Source organism: Brassica rapa, chromosome A02, assembly GCF_000309985.2.
Source record: "Brassica rapa cultivar Chiifu-401-42 chromosome A02, CAAS_Brap_v3.01, whole genome shotgun sequence".
NCBI lineage: Eukaryota > Viridiplantae > Streptophyta > Magnoliopsida > Brassicales > Brassicaceae > Brassica > Brassica rapa.
Genome location: NC_024796.2, coordinates 18,355,762 through 18,372,907, shown reverse-complemented (window position 1 = coordinate 18,372,907; position 17,146 = coordinate 18,355,762). Strand labels below are relative to the sequence as shown.

At 39.5% G+C, this 17,146-nt stretch overlaps 1 protein-coding gene and 1 long non-coding RNA gene across 2 annotated transcripts; one reads left to right on the top strand and one right to left on the bottom strand.

Moving 5' to 3' along the window:
• Positions 1 to 2,886: 2,886 nt before the first annotated feature.
• Positions 2,887 to 10,740, bottom strand: LOC103853567. The gene is made up of 2 exons (XR_630276.3): positions 10,508 to 10,740; positions 2,887 to 10,443 (listed from the first exon to the last, which is right to left on the bottom strand). It is a non-coding gene; the product is annotated as an uncharacterized LOC103853567 (long non-coding RNA).
• Positions 10,741 to 10,985: 245 nt separating this feature from the next.
• On the top strand, positions 10,986 to 15,653 carry LOC103853568 (probable sucrose-phosphate synthase 4). Its single transcript, XM_033284792.1, is given in 14 exon segments — positions 10,986 to 11,236; positions 11,318 to 11,552; positions 11,720 to 11,809; positions 11,890 to 12,184; positions 12,187 to 12,457; positions 12,536 to 13,016; positions 13,118 to 13,249; positions 13,349 to 13,480; positions 13,589 to 13,765; positions 13,849 to 13,902; positions 13,979 to 14,041; positions 14,118 to 14,960; positions 15,043 to 15,170; positions 15,255 to 15,653. Coding segments are annotated over 13 exon segments (3,162 nt in total). The 5' UTR covers positions 10,986 to 11,236; positions 11,318 to 11,333; the 3' UTR covers positions 15,532 to 15,653.
• Positions 15,654 to 17,146: the final 1,493 nt, after the last annotated feature.

The window sequence follows — 17,146 nt, the reverse complement described above, 5'->3', positions numbered from 1 at the left end:
TAATCAAGAGCCAGATGCTTCATTCAAAAATAGAATACCGGATTGGCGCATAGATAAGTTGCTCCCACATTATCGCAGTAAATTAATGACCGAAGGACCATTTATGTTGATGCCAAGTTCTGTTAGTAATGACCAACTCCACCTGAGCTCAGCCGATGTATTAGCAACATACCTATATTCAGCTTCAGTTGACGATCGTGCTACTCCTTTATATGCTTCTTCGACGACCATGAAACAGGATGACGGCCAAGATAAATGATATAGGCATTTGTCGAGACAAAATCGTCGCTGTCCCCTGCCAAGTGTGCGTCCGAGTATGCTTGTAGTGACGAAGGATTTTGACTACTAAATAAGAGACCCTGCAAGATGTCTAAACACTCTCTTCACTTTGGTCCAATGATCCATTGTAGGAGCATGCATATACTGCGATAGTTTGTTGACAGCGTAAGAAATGTTGGGTCTTGTGAAAGCAAGATACTGAAGCCTGCCCACTGCTGATATATACTTAGCTGCATAAGTCGTGTGCCAGAGTTGAGGGAGAGCTTAGTGATACGCCCTATATGGGATCACTCGACCGATAAGGTTTTGATATGAACTCACGAATGATAACTGGATGGATTGAAGGGTCGCACGAAGGTTGCAGAAGGCCTCCGATATTTCCGAAGCCAATTTGTTGCTGGATGTGACGCACTGGTCCAACAAAGAAGCAAACTCGATCCTTGCTTGATATGACGCACACGTCCAACGAGAAAGAGGTGTTTACTTGGAGCTAACCACACCAAGAAACAAGAAGTGTTCTAATCAAAGAACAAAGAGTATAAACTCAAATTAACAAGGAAAAATTGATTACTTTATTCAAACGAGGGAATTACATACTTATAGAGTTTGTAGTCAAAGACTAATAAAGGAATTGTGAGAAAATAAGACATAGAAATGGAAAACATTGATCCGGTACGCGGCTCGGTCAGTCTGTCCGGTATGGTCGGAAGAGTGAACCTCGATTGAAATGATCAAAACGTTCTGTTCTTCATGTTGGGCTGGACAATGTTCTTCATCTCTTTAGGATGTGTGGCCATTGGTGTGGAGACAAGAGATCAAGAATATATCGCCTTTGAGTGAGATGTAAACCCATTAGGTGTCTGTAGATCCTAAAATTTACACTAAGTATTTGATAGTGACCGAGAGTTCAATCTATGGAAGAAATAATGTGGGCAATGATATCCTCAGAACACAACGATATAATCTGGTCTGATTCGTCGAAAATGGACTATATTCGTAGGTCGAATATCATAGAGATGTCGGGAGAAGCTGCCTACTTACCCGTCAAGGGATCAAGTCATAACGTAGTTCACTTATCATCATCTCGAAGGAGATGTCGATTTCATTGGTCTTGAGTAAGATGCCGGCCTCGTCTGTCTAGTGTGGGACATCGTTTACGGGTGAGAATAATGAGCTCGGGATCTCGGATTGGTTGGTCACGATCTCGTAAGATCGGGTCTCGTGTGGAAAGCCTTGCTTCTTAGCGCCTCGGAATACATGAACGTATTCGATTAACAGAACGTCGGTGGAGTTTGTCATCGTTTTGAGCTCATGAATACGAGCTTATATTTTATAGGAATGGGGAAGAATGGAAGAACTGTTTAATCATTATATGGGGGTAACGATTAAACCATGTGTTGCTAAGACCGAAGTCTCTTGTTTCTCTTCATGTTTCTTTATTCTTTTGTTTATATGTTTTTTATCTCTGTTCAGGTCGTGGACCTCTCCTTTCCTTGGTAGCTCCAAGGCTTCTTTTATGAGAGTAAAGCTGTTGCAAGAAACTTGTGGTTTGTTGCACGTGCTCCTCTTCTTTAGCGTTGACTCATTCTTTATAACTATCGATTCCAAGATATGTAGAGAATAATCCTCTTGATCTTTGACTCATTAATTCTCCAAAGAACCTCGGGCTTTATGGGCCGGCGTCGTGTTACGAGTTCTCCTCAGCCCGTTTAAGCTTAACCCGAGGTTGTCGTTAACTAGTTTTCTTATCCTTTTGCAGGAGGGATTCTAGTGCTAAATCCTGGTCCAACAGGTTGGGCCTTATCTTTGCTTCTGACCGTGCGGCCCACATTATCTTCGGCCAATCTAGAATATTGACCGAAATTGGGTCCAACATTTGTCCCCCCAGTCCTTCAAGTGAGGCGACGAGGTTAGAGGACGGAGACCCTAATAACAGTATGATTCCAAGTCGACTTCCTCTAGATAGTTCACGAGGTCGTTTGCCGTGTGGTTGCGAGATCATGCGAGAGAACTTTCATTAAGCGTTTTGATCTTGTCATGTTTGTCGTTATCAAAGTGTGAATTCGATCTCAGCTATTTTGTGTATTATATCAAGCCGTTTGATGTTCGTTTGATCACTAAGTGATCGATTTTTTTTATGTTTGTGGATTAAGCAAATAGTTTGAAGTAGTCTGTTGGAGACATCGCACGGAAGATGAGAATTGGATCGAGCTCGCGGTTTCACAAATATGGGTCGAGCTTGTCGGTGGAATCGCTTATTTAAAAAGTATAGAGAGTTATTTTGATCTCTCATGGTAGATTGGATTTTGCGATTGAATTTTTTTCTGTTTATGATTTTTTGATGTGACTCTGGTTGCTTATTCTGTGTCAACTCGAGTTTGTGTTAATATTTTTGTGTTTGTGTAAAGGTGTTGGAGATATATAGAGTCCCAACGCATCACTAAGTCAATGCAAAATGATTGGCTACACGTAGATAGCGAACGTTTATTTTGGTTCGACTATAGGAGCGATTAATATCGCTCGTCCTCGGGATGTTTTGCGATATAGAAGCTGATCAGGAATCTAACTCGCGGGCCAGTGGTGGCCGAAGGACGTGGTTTATCGATGTTGTTTTTCTTTTTTCTTTTTTTTTTTACGAAAGATGTTTTAGGTTGATGAGAGCTTAAAACTTGCTAAGTGTTCGAGATGTTTAAAGCTGAGAAATAAAGTTTTAGACGCTTGAAGCTGGAAATTGAATCTCGGTAATAGTTCGAGTTACCGGTAAAAGGAGTATATAAAACATTTTATCACTTGAATAAGTTTATTCATTTTGCAATGAAAATAATGAATTAATATGAATTGATAACTTTAAAAGGTTGCAATAGTAATGCAAGAATTTATTTATCTGATGCAATATAATTATATGCGCAAATTGGTTAAGGATGATTATTTACCAAGGCGGGCTTGTTCTTGTCTCGGTGACTGCGAGCTAGCGGAGATGAGAATGGTGTCAGATGTTTGATCATGTGTTTTTTGCGTAGACGATGAGAGGGCGGTGCATTCAGGCTATGAACTATTGATTTGATTCGTGTACAAGTCCTAGCACGCCTTTGTGAATTATCACGTGCTTCCTGCCAGTTGTGGTCTTGTTTTCGTTTGGAGATACCATTAGACAACATGCATTCTCAAAATATTTATATTTCATCGGCATATCGTTTTTAGGGAGAAAGATGCATTGTCGGCTCCTCGAGTATGTCCGAGCGCATTGGAGATCGAACTTGATGCTAAGATCGAGCTATGTGAAGATCGGGCTACTTGGAAATCGGGCTATTTGGATATCGAGCTCGTTGCTTACTGGGATAACAATTGTGAATGGGTTCCTCAAGCTGTTTTAAGATCAATGGAGATCAAATTTAATTCTTTTATGGGAGAAGGCGACTTATCGACCCTTAGCGTTTCTCGAGCTCTCTAGAGATCGGGTCCACTCGTTTTTATTTTGTTTAGTTCAGTACATGGTCCGTTTCGTCATCATGAGCGAAAAGTTGGCTTTATGTTGAACTTGTCTTGAGTTCTTCTTCGTTGGAATAGATTATTGGCTTCAAAAAGTTATGGCGAAGTATTTGGAATAAACATAAAGAGTTTCATGTTTCTTCTTTTGTTGAACGATCCCATAGTGTACGAATTTTTTATTCGTAATGTTACTTAATGGTTCGATGACATGGATATGAAATCGTATTTTTCTTTACGTCTCCTCGATCTCGTACTACGCATATTGAGATATTGGGAATCAGGTGTGATGTCGGGTTTGTAACCTAAAGAAAACAAGGTTTTCTTCATGTTCATATACGAACGTCGTTCTTGAGTTATCATGGTTTGGTATGTATAAATTTATGGTCGTGAGAGATTGAACTCTCATAAATTCCATAGTTGAATGCTGATCACAAGAAGAGGAGAGTGTATTCTTCATTCTTCATCTCATGAGTTTTTGTTCGTTTTAGGTGGAAGAGAATGGGGTTTGTCCTCTCTTCTAGAAGATGCTCGGTCTCAACAAACACGTTTCTGTATTAATTTTGTTAAACATCAACAACTGCCTTTGTCTTCTTCCCAGTGATTAAAAGGTGGAGAGATCGTTAATGGCTTTTTTTTTTGCGGGAGAGATCTGGTTATAAATCTGGGTCTAAAGTTAGTTGCCCCCCAGTCCTTCTAGTGAGGTGTCGAGGTGGAAGGACGAAAAGTCTCTTCAACTCGTTTCTCCATCAATATGATCGAGGAATCATCTAAACATGTCACGAGATCGAGTCTGACGTAGTTTTATTTTTACCATCTCTAAAGAGACGTCATTTATGTCAGTATTAAATGAGACGTTGGTTTGACGGTTCTTGAATGAAACTTCGTTTGTGCATAAGAATAACAAGTTAGTAGAACTCGAATTGGCTATAGCCGGTCTTATTTTTTGGCATCGTTGTCCTTCAGCGAATATATAACCATATCGGTGTGGTGAAAGGAACACAAAAGGTAACGATTCCCTAATTCATGGACGGAGAACGTCGTTTTGATCAAATGCGTATGACCACAGTCGATTCGTAAAATCACGGTAAAGGTCGGGTGATTTTGGTCTCTTAACTCACATACTTTACAGGTCGTTTATGTGCTGAATTGATATTAAGCTTTTCTTCGATCTCTTTCTTATCGACCAAGTCACGTGGTTGGTGAATTATCTAATCATTGTGTTGACTAAATGATTTGATAATATGTTGGTCTTTGTTGATATCATCAATGTATAGTGAAGACAGTCTCGAGCTTATATTCTCTCATCTATTACAAAGTGGGGTCATCTTCATGGGAGAGGTACGAGTAGGGATCGTGATGAGAGCCATCTTTCTCTTGTCTTATTTACGGACTTTTATCTGTTTTCTTTGTTCAACAAATATCAGTTATTGCATATCCTTCTTCTTTAAACAATTAGAATTTTTTTAACTTCATGTTGGCGTAATCACATTGTGATAGAAATATGGTGATCTTTTTAATGGGTGTTGTTGAGCTGTGAAAGCTCTTCTCTGCTGGATTACAATGATGAGACGTTGGTTTTATCGAGATGTTGAATTCATGTTCGATGATCGTGTAGAGAAAAAAAGTTGTATCCTCATTCATTTGCATGAATAGGTTTCTCGTCGTCTAAAAGACATTCGGTTTGGTAAATATATCTCCGTATTCACTTTATGAGTAAACATAAGGAATATATATTTTTTCTGTCTCGTTGATCAACCAATGAGTTGTCGGATTACTTTATCATCATTGATACATAATGATTAAGCAAAATGTCTATGTGGTTTGATTTCTTTGAGTGAACGAGAGATCATATCTAATCAAATACGTGTTTGTATTTGATCCATAAAACAACAATGCAAAGCTGGAAGGTGGAGGGGGAAGATGCTTGTATTCGTGGTTCTCGATCTTGCGGACTCTCGTTTACGAAGGTTGAGCGGATGATAATCATTGAAAACGTATGTCTCACTTTTGTTGTTTTTCAGGTTGAAGAAATCCTTATTATCATGAAATGCTAATAGTAGATTTCTGTTTATCGTTGTCTTCATCCTTCAGTGACAAGTCTTGTTGAGCTGCTTTGCCGGAAGAAGGATTCTGGTCTGGTCAAATACGTGACCGTAACGAGAAGCAAATGACGAGCATATTAGTGGTCTCTAAGAGCTCGTACTCTTCGTCTTTGGAAATTGAAGGGCTCTGGTTTCTCGACGTCCCCTCATATCGAGATCTTGAGAATTGGATGTACTTAGTCTTTGTACACAGTCCAGGCATGCTCGAGATATTGTAATTCGATATCTTTCAGATTCGTTCTCACTTCTGGTCATTTATTTATCGAGGTTGCTCGGCCGCGGCGAAGTTGTTTTCTCGTCTTGTTCAAAGCTGTCCAAGACTTTAATTGCAACTTTTTGGAGATTACGGTCTGTCCAGGATGACATCCTGCATTCTTCAGGCTTACACCATATCGATTGATATTCGTTTGACAGATCGGTGTCGAGCTCACTGAACTCGAGAGGTCGGGAGATCAGCATTCATCCTCGGTCTGCTATGGTTCGAGGGCGTTATCGGTGAAACTCGGCGAGGTGAATTACTTTTATTTGTAATGTCGATTCGATTTGGCTGAGGTCGGAATAGAATCTCGTGTTTCATTCCTTGTCTATGATCTAGTAAGATAAATGCTACCGCGCGTGGTGTAATGGCTCATTTGGTGCGGTATTGGACACCATATGAGATGGATCCATTTTCGTGCTTACAAACCTTAGATCGGGTTCCTAGCGAGGATGTTTTTTGTTTATCTTCCCCACAGACGGCACCAAAATGTAGATCCTAAAATCTACACTAAGTATTTGATAGTGATCGGGAGTTCAATCTAGGGAAGAAATAACGTGGGCAACAATATCCTCAGAACACAACGATATAATCAGGTCTGAGTCGTCGAAAATGGACTATATTCGTAGGTCGAATATCATATAGATGTCAGGAGAAGGAAGGATCGTGACTGAACTCAGGATCAAAGGAGATGTCGGTTTCATTGGTCTTGAGTAAGATGCCGGCCTCGTCTGTCTAGTGTGGGACATCGTTTACGGGTGAGAATAATGAGCTCGGGATCTCGGATTGGTTGATCACGATCTCGTAAGATCGGGTCTCGTGTGGACAGCCTTTGCTTCTTAGCGCCTCGGAATACATGAATGTATTCGATTAACGGAACGTCGGTGGAGTTTGTAATCGTCTTGAGCTCATGAATACGAGCTTCTATTTTATAGGAATGGGGGAAGAATGGAAGAACTGTTTAATCATTACATGGGGGTAACGATTAAACCATGTGTTGCTAAGACCGAAGTCTCTCGTTTCTTTTCGTGTTTCTTTATTCCTTTGTTTATATGTTTTTTATCTCTGTTCAGGCCGTGGACCTCTCCTTTCCTTGGTAGCTCCAAGGCTTCTTTTATATGAGAGTAAAGCTGTTGCAAGAAACTTGTGGTTTGTTGCACGTGCTCCTCTTCTTTATCTTTAACTCATTCTTTATAACTATCGATTCCAAGATATGTGGAGAATAATCCTCTTGATCTTTGACTCATTAATTCTTCAAAGAACCTCGGGCTTTATGGGCCGACGTCGCGTTACGAGTTCTCCTCAGCCCGTTTAAGCTTAACCCGAGGTTGTCGTTAACTAGTTTTCTTATCCTTTTGGCGGGAGGGATTTTAGTGCTAAATCCTGGTCCAACAGGTTGGGCCTTATCTTTGCTTCTGACCGTGCGGCCCACATATTTTTCGGCCCAATCTAGAATATTGACCGAAATTGGGTCCAACAGTGTCTGCTGTGCTTCAGTTCCGAGAAAGTAGTTGAGCTCTTCTGATTCCTTGACCGTGGGATGTAATGGAGCCCACATGCCGAGTGAACGGACGTGGATGCCCATTAGCCGGGGGGGGGGGGGGTCGGAGCGTTACAAATAGTATCAGAGGCAAACCCAGACGAGTGTGGAGTCAGTGAGGACTCACACTAACATGGATAATGATCATGGGGCGCAACGACGACGTTGCGTTCTTTGAGATGGGGTGAATTGTAACATCTGGATTTGTGGTATAAGGAAAGGCTTAAGAGAATTGATTTGGCTATCTATGTCACCAAAGTGCAACCTTTTCTGACACTCATCTGTTTAAAACTTCATGGTTAAACGTGCTTGATCCGGAGTAGTGGAAGAATGGGTGATCTATCAGGAAGTGATTCGCAATACCGTGTGAGTGAGACGGAAGCACGGGAAAAGATCATGTTGTGATTGCTGGGCCAGTGAACAATTATTTCGAGCATTCGAAAAAATTAACGCACCGTCTGTGGGACGGAATGGAGCCCACGGGCCAACTGAGCGGGCATGGGTGACACATTATCCGTGGACGGTCAGAGCGTTACAGTCGACTTGTTCCATCACTTGTGAGTCTCTTAATTCCGTCTCCATCATCACCTCTAAGCTATCGACTATCTCTTTACACGTTTCTTGTGGCTTGTAAAGACATGTTATTCTCGCTCATAAGAACCACCGGGTGATTCAAATTTGACGAGATGACGGGTTTGGAGATGAGTTGGCAGGTGGTGAAGGCAAGAACACCCGAAAATCATTGAGGTTCTTGGCAATTTTGCAGGAAGTGCTAATAAGATTGGCTATCGCCACCATGTCGAGTGTGTAATGATGGCATTGCCGTTGAAAACACCTAATGAGGATGAGAAAAGTTTAAAAGGTTTTGATTAAAGGCAAAAACAACGTCGTTTTACTGAGTATATCGACTCATACTTCATTGTAAATCCTACCCCTTTCGATTTACTGGTTCGTCAAAATCGTTTTAAATGTTACGGTAACTAGTTCGGGAGGAAATTCAAATTGTAATAAAATTGGACTTATATTTAGCATGAATCTTTTGTTCTGATTTTAAATGCACAATAAAATTTGTTAAAGCTGTAACATGTTCTTTTCTGAGTATGTGCATGTGTAAGAATAATCCCCAAACATTATGGATCATATACGTAGAAAAGTGAGAAATATTTATCTCTTACATATTATTTGAGAAGTTGTACAACATTTGAGATATGATAATTTGTCATCACTAAAATGCTTCTTAGAATACTTAGAGATATATGTTGGTTCATCTAAATATATACATTACTTCTCATTAAACTGGCTATAAAATTAAATTTTAATGTACAAAATTACCTCATGTGATTAAAATATATATGAAAATTAATAAATTTTCATAATAAAGTTTGATAACAGTTTGAATATCCTCTAACATTTTATTTAAATTATAATATCCTCTAACATTTTATTTGAATATCCTCTAACATTTTATTTAAATTATAACAATTTGAAAATCCTCTAACATTTTTTCCATATATCTTATTTTGAATTTTTAAAACGTCTTCAAATTAATAAATTAATAAAATTCCCACATTATATAATTTATGATCAATGGTTTAAATTATTTTTTGTTACAGTAAGGTATAAATGATTATAAAATCATATAAGTTAATAGATATTCAGAATACAATTATAAATATTTTGATATAATTTAAATTAAAAATTATACCATGTAAAATAATATAAATTTTTAATTTTGGAATTTTCATTGAAAAATTATTGAGAACTTAATATAATAATTACTAAATTTTCATTTAATTAAAATATTATAAATTACTATAACTATGAAACGTCTAACATTGAAATTTTGTTATCAGTGGTTTAAAAAAAATTATATAAAAGTATACAAATGATCATAAAAATATATGAGTTGAAAATCTAATTTATTAGATACTCATATTAAGAAAATATTATATATATGTTAATATTATTTAAATTTTATTATATATCATATAAAATAGATAATATTGATTGTTTGGATTTATTTATCATATAATAATTGTAAATAAATAAGACTGATATTTTTGATCTATATATATACTCACACCAATTTAATTATATATTTAACGGTTATAATTTATCAAATATTCAATATAGATTTATTTCTTTATTATTTGTAATATGTAAAATAACGTAAAATAAATAATAGTACGTAAAGATAATTTGTATACACAATGTTTATCATGCAAAAAGCGTGAATTTAAACCTAGTTAACAATTAAAAGAAATGAATGGAGAAATGTTGTCAAAGAACAACGATGGAGAAATGAGAAATAATTTGCTGGACGATAATAAATATTCCTTTTACATATTTTGGCTAGCTAGAACGATAGAAATATCCATGATTTTTTTTTTCATTTGTTGTGCATTCTTTTGAACATTTGTGCATTCAAATAATATATTATATTTTTTTGTATTATAATTATCTAGAATTGACGCAAATGCAAATGGACATCAACATATTATACATATGATTTGGATTTTTCCCAACGAGAGGATATGGGAAAATAGCCTTTTCCTAGAAACGGGTGGATACATTATTCTGGCAAATGAGCATCAACATGATTTACCAATTCGGTTAATTTTAACCATTTCCTGCTCTGCTTTCTTCTTCATCTATAGCTATTTAAAGTATCTATTTGTGAAAGCATGGAATATGCTCTGCTCCACTATTTCACACATACCAAACAGAGTTAACAACATACTCAAACGACTTCAACTTTCTTTTCTTCACGTCTCTACCTGCAAATAAACATCTAAAATACATAATTATTCTCAATCCCCATCACAGAAAACAAATGCATACCATAGTGACTTCTAACTAAACAAACTCGGCCACTGTGAAACCTACATGACCGTTTGACTCATGGCCATTTCATAACACTCCAAAGCGCAGATAAAAAATTGTTGAAAATAGGTTTTACAGGGTTTATTCAGGTTATACCAGGGGGGAAAAAATTAGTGAGACCATCTATCTAGAGGTATGATCCCAAACAAAGACGTTGAAGTTCAGTGAGAGATGGCCAAGGCAGAGTCCAGCAAACATAAGGCTATAGAAACAAGTCTAATGGGAACAAACGAAGAAAAGGCTTTGTGCCACTCATTATACTCTATCTCTACCCAAAAAAAAAGAAGAAGAGGAACCTCAAAAAGGAAATGGGTGATTCTTATTCGACTAGAGAATCTGATAATGCAAAAATCAATACCTTAAGATTCTTTTTAGATTAAGACAGAATATATGTCTTTCCAGAGTTTAACGGTTAACAGATGACGTTGTAATATGCCGTCTGAGAGATAATATAGAGAATGAGAACCACACCAGACCTTTTTCTTTTAACTTTTCCTAAACAAATTCTGAAATTAAATAGCACAAGAAAATAAAAAGAGAAAAAGGAGGGACCTTATGTATGAGGTTATAAAATGGCAAGCTAAGTTGATATCCAAAACTAGGCCGCCTAAGCTCTTGTTTGGTACCCGAGAGTCTCCGCCTCTGTTTCCAACCTCTGTCACATGTAGCAGAGGGAGTTTTGATATCGTATAGTGCTGTAAAATCTTTGTCCATTCTATTGATGTGTTTATAGATATTTATGTTACTCTTTGTCAAAGGATTTTGCAGTGCAATAAGAAGAGAGATGGCAAGAAATGAGTGGATCAACAGTTACCTGGAAGCTATTCTTGATGTTGGAACTAGCAACAAAAAGAGGTTTGAGAGCAACTCCAAGATCGTCCAGAAGCTTGGAGATATGAATAGAAAGGAACCTCAAGAGAAGGTGTTTAGTCCCATCAAGTACTTTGTGGAAGAGGTTGTCAACAGCTTCGATGAGTCTGACCTGTATAAAACATGGATTAAGGTTTGATCCGCAATCTATAAATTTAGATCAATGATATACAAAGAGAATATATCAATGATATAACACAAGAAAAACCTCAAAAGTGATTTTAGCAAAACAAAAGTTTTTAGAAATAAATTAAATACCTGCAAGTGATGGTGGAGGGATCTTTAAACTTGTTGCGGCAGGTGATAGCAACAAGGAACACTCGTGAACGTAGCAACAGGCTTGAGAATATATGCTGGCGTATATGGCATCTTGCACGCAAGAAGAAGCAGGTTTGTTTTCCCCTTACATGATTCAAACTCTGCATCCTTTCCAAAAGGTTAGGTACATAGTTTGGTTTCCATCCACACAGATTGTGTGGGATGATGGGATAAGACTTTCGAAACGAAGAGATGAACGTGAAAAAGGACGCAATGATGCAGAAGAGGATCTTTCCGAGCTTTCTGAAGGAGAGAAGGAGAAGAGTGACGCTGTTACGACTCTCGAGCCACCCCGAGATCAGATGCCTCGTATCCGCTCTGAAATGCAGATTTGGTCTGAAGATGATAAATCTAGTCGAAACCTTTACATTGTCTTAATCAGGCAAGTACAAGTTGGTTTATATGACTTTATTTGTATTGTCAAGATGCTTACCAGGTGCCTGCCTCTATCTGCAGTATGCATGGACTAGTGCGCGGAGAAAACATGGAGCTTGGCAGAGACTCAGATACTGGCGGCCAGGTGAAATATGTTGTTGAGCTTGCTCGCGCTTTGGCCAACACGGAAGGGGTCCACAGGGTCGACCTCTTAACACGGCAAATCAGTTCACCAGAGGTTGACTCAAGCTATGGAGAGCCAGTTGAGATGTTATCATGCCCTCCAGAAGGTAGCGGAAGCTGTGGTTCCTACATTATCCGCATCCCCTGCGGTTCTCGAGACAAGTACTATCACATATCCAAATTCTTTCTTTATATAGAAAGAAAGAGCATCTAGTTTCTCTAATACTCATGTTTTTTCAGGTACATACCAAAGGAGTCACTCTGGCCTCATATTCACGAGTTTGTTGATGGGGCGCTTAATCACATAGTGGACATAGCAAGGTCTCTCGGAGAGCAAGTGAATGGAGGGAAGCCAATCTGGCCTTATGTAATCCATGGCCACTATGCAGATGCAGGAGAAGTAGCTGCACATTTGGCAGGAACGTTGAATGTGCCGATGGTGCTAACCGGCCACTCTTTGGGAAGGAACAAGTTTGAGCAGTTGCTTAAACAAGGGAGAATTACGAGAGAGGATATCAACAAAACATACAAGATCATGAGGAGGATTGAAGCTGAAGAGCTGAGCTTAGATGCAGCAGAGATGGTGGTGACAAGCACACGGCAAGAGATTGAGGCGCAGTGGGGACTGTATGACGGGTTTGATATCAAGCTTGAGAGGAAGCTCAGGGTTAGAAGACGGCGTGGCGTCAGCTGCTTTGGTCGATACATGCCCCGAATGGTGGTATGACTCCTTCTTCGAGATCTAATAAATGAAACAGCACAGTGACTATCATATAAACTATAATCAAGTAGACAACTGCTGACCTGTCTTTGTGAGGACAGGTTATACCACCAGGCATGGATTTCAGTTACGTCTTGACACAAGATTCACAAGATGCTGATGCAGATCTCAAGTCGCTAATTGGCCCTGACCGAAACCAGATTAAAAAGCCTGTACCTCCAATATGGTCTGAGGTATTTCTTTATTTATTTTTTTGTGTTCATTTCTGCAAGAAAGAAAGATTACAGTCTTGTGTTTGTTTCCATGCCTTTCATATAACCTATGATCTGCAGATAATGCGGTTTTTCACAAATCCTCATAAGCCAACCATACTTGCGCTGTCTCGACCAGACCCCAAGAAAAACGTCACCACATTGCTCAAAGCTTTTGGTGAATGTCAGCCTCTTCGAGAACTAGCCAACTTGGTAAGTATCTCAGCATTTCTTACCTTATTATTACAGTGTCCTTCTGACATAATTTAATGGGTACAGCCTTGCTAAATTATTTCCTAATAAAGAACCTCCCTGTTCCAGACACTCATACTAGGAAACCGAGATGACATTGAAGAGATGTCTAATAGCAGTTCAGTTGTTCTCATGAGTGTCCTAAAGCTGATAGACCAGTATGACTTGTACGGCCAAGTAGCTTATCCCAAGCATCACAAACAATCTGAAGTTCCAGATATTTATCGTTTAGCAGCCAAAACAAAGGTACTTCACAGGAAAATCCTATAATACTATATGATTCTTGCTGTTGCCTCCTTCTCTTATGGTGGCCTTTTTTTCTCTTGAAGGGAGTTTTCATTAATCCAGCTCTGGTAGAGCCGTTTGGTCTCACGCTCATTGAGGTAACCAGATTCATTCCTAGGTTATGTTTCTTTACCTCTCTTCATGCTCCCACCATTTATCATTTATGTATGACAGGCAGCTGCTTATGGTCTGCCCATTGTTGCCACCAAAAATGGCGGGCCTGTTGATATCGTCAAGGTAATCAAATCTCTTTATTATAAAAACAAACCTCACTGATTCGGAAAGCTAAATTTAACATAATGTATGTGACCAGGCACTAAACAATGGTCTCCTAGTCGACCCACATGATCAACAAGCCATTTCTGATGCCCTTCTAAAGCTCGTAGCTAACAAACATCTCTGGGCTGAGTGCAGAAAGAACGGTCTCAAGAACATCCACCGTTTCTCATGGCCAGAGCACTGCCGTAACTACCTTTCCCATGTTGAACACTGCAGAAACCGACACCCAACCAGTAGTCTCGACATAATGAAAGTTCCAGAAGAGCCTATAAGTGATTCTCTAGGTGATGTCGATGACATATCTTTGAGATTCTCCATGGATGGAGATTTCAAGCTCAATGGGGAACTAGATGCAAGCACTAGACAGAGGAAACTTGTCAACGCCATAAGTCAAATGAATTCTATGAAGGGTGGCCCATCTGCTCTCTACAGCCCTGGCAGAAGGCAGATGCTCTTTGTGATTACTGTTGATTCCTACGATGACAACGGAGACACCAAAGCGAATTTGGAAGATGTCATCAAGAATGTGATGAAAACTGCAGGTTTGACATCGGGCAAAGGAAAAATAGGCTTCGTCCTGGCAACAGGTTCAAGCGTGCAAGAAGTTGTGGAGATGACAAAGAAATACCTTATTAATTTGGAAGAATTTGACGCAATAGTTTGTAACAGCGGAAGTGAGATCTACTATCCATGGAGAGATATGGAGGTTGATGCAGACTATGAAGCTCATGTGGAATACAAATGGCCTGGTGAAAGTCTAAGGTCAGTGATTCTGAGACTAGCTTGTACAGAACCTGAAACAGAAGACGATATCACAGAGTATACAAGCGCATGCAGTACTAGGTGCTATGCAATTTCTGTCAAACAAGGAGTCGAGGTAACATTTCTTTTCTATAAAAAATAAAAAACATATTTCTCAGCTTAAAAACATATTAAAAGTCTACGTGTGTGAATGGCAGACTCGAAGAGTTGATGACCTTAGGCAGAGGCTTCGGATGAGAGGTTTAAGGTGCAACATTGTCTATACACATGCTGCGACAAGGATAAATGTTATACCACTATGTGCATCAAGATTGCAAGCAGTCAGGTTTAGTATACTGTCCAGACCATGTACGATATGTGTATACTGATCTCACGGTGAGAATAACAAAGCTTAATGGCTTTTGTGTAGGTACCTTTCGATAAGGTGGGGAATTGACATGACGAAGTCTGTTTTGTTTGTGGGAGAGAAGGGAGACACAGACTATGAAGACTTGCTGGGTGGTCTCCACAAAACCATCATCCTAAAAGGTGCAGTGGGATCTGACAGTGAGAAGCTTCTTCGAAGTGACGAAAACTTCAAAAGAGAAGACGTTGTTCCACGAGACAGCCCTAACATTTCCTATGTCGAAGAGAATGGTGGACCTCCGGAAATGTTATCCACTCTAGAGGCCTATGGGATCAAATAATCTGTGTTTCTTTATTATGCTTTATTATCTCAGTTCATATACTAATGGGATAATAACGACGCTCTGTAAGATGTTATATATATATTGCAATAAAATAAGCATGTACAGCTTGTTCCTAGTTCCTTAAGATGCTCACAACTGACACATTCTTAGAGAATATGATAGCTACCTGAAGGATCATGGTAGTCTATCTAGTGTGCTATGCCCCCTCTCTTACACCAACAATGTGTTCATCGTCACATTCGCGTTTCACAGTTTAATTTCACCCTGCAACAAGTGGTAGTTGTGATAAAAGAATTGAAAACAAAACTGATCCTAAACCCCATTCCCTAAAGAAAATAGCACAAGTTTCTACCAAAACACGAGAAGACTGCCTCAAGCACTAAGACTTGAGAATAATGTGTACAAGCAAAATTGCCAATTGTGACAGAAAAATTAGCCCTCTTTGTCCAAAAGTCAAGAAGATTGCAGCTCCTACAGAAATCACCACTACTTGGTCCTCAAATTCAGATAAGCGGTGAGATTACCACAGGTAAAAAAATTCAGTAGATAGCAATACTTTTAAGAAAGCATAGTCTTGATGTACTATTGCAATAACAACTACATTGCTTCTTCTCTCCGTGTCAATTTTTCGAAAAATTAGGGTTTTCATTTTGAATTGGATTAGAACGCTTGATTTAGTGTGATTGAGAGATGTTTTTGTAGTTCATATTGCTTATCTAGAGTTCGGTTTGTGATTTCCATGCATTTAGATTCGTATAAACGCGATTTGGAGTTGAGTGATTTTGCAGGTTTCGCGATTCGACATTGGTCTATATGAACTTGTTCGCATCGACCGATGCTCTCTTGTCCGATTGTTCCGACACGACGATATCGATCGATGTTCAGTATAACCCATTGATCGATATTATATTTTATTCGATAATGCTAACCTTCTTTTCTTCTTGGTTTCAGATGAGCAGCTCAGAGACAAACGCACGAAACGGAGAACTCAGGTCGAAAAGGAGGTTCGACGAGACTAGCAGCTCCTCCAACCCACAGCGTCATCCATGGCCTCGCCCCGAAAACACACCATTCGATGTCCCGGGCTATGCTGATCCTAAGGCAGCGATCAACAGCAACGAGTGCCATCAGCGTCCTCTGTCCGATAACTGGGACGACTACGACAGCCTCTTCTACAATGCCTGGCTAGGAATCTCTATCGAGTCCACCAAATTCCTTGACCGACCCATCCTGAAGAAACTGGGGATCGAGGGAGATGTTAAGGACATGATCACACAGCTAGGACTCGGTGCCATGCCCTCTCGCGCTTACGACCTCTACCCCGATCTCGTCCGCCAGTTCTTGGCCACTGTCGAGGTCACCTACAGGACTTCAGCTGCAAGGGTAGCGGGAGATGGCACTTTGACCTTCTTCGCCAGAGGGACACGCTACAGGATCACTATATCCGAGCTCTGCCGCATCTACGGTTTCGATGAGAGCATCACCTCTTACACGGTCCCACCTTTCTCACACATTGAGGGATTCTGGGACATCGTCGGCACAGGAGTTTGGGACACAAACAGGGCCGTGCTATCAGACATCCGCCATCCTGCACTTCGCTACTTCCTACGGC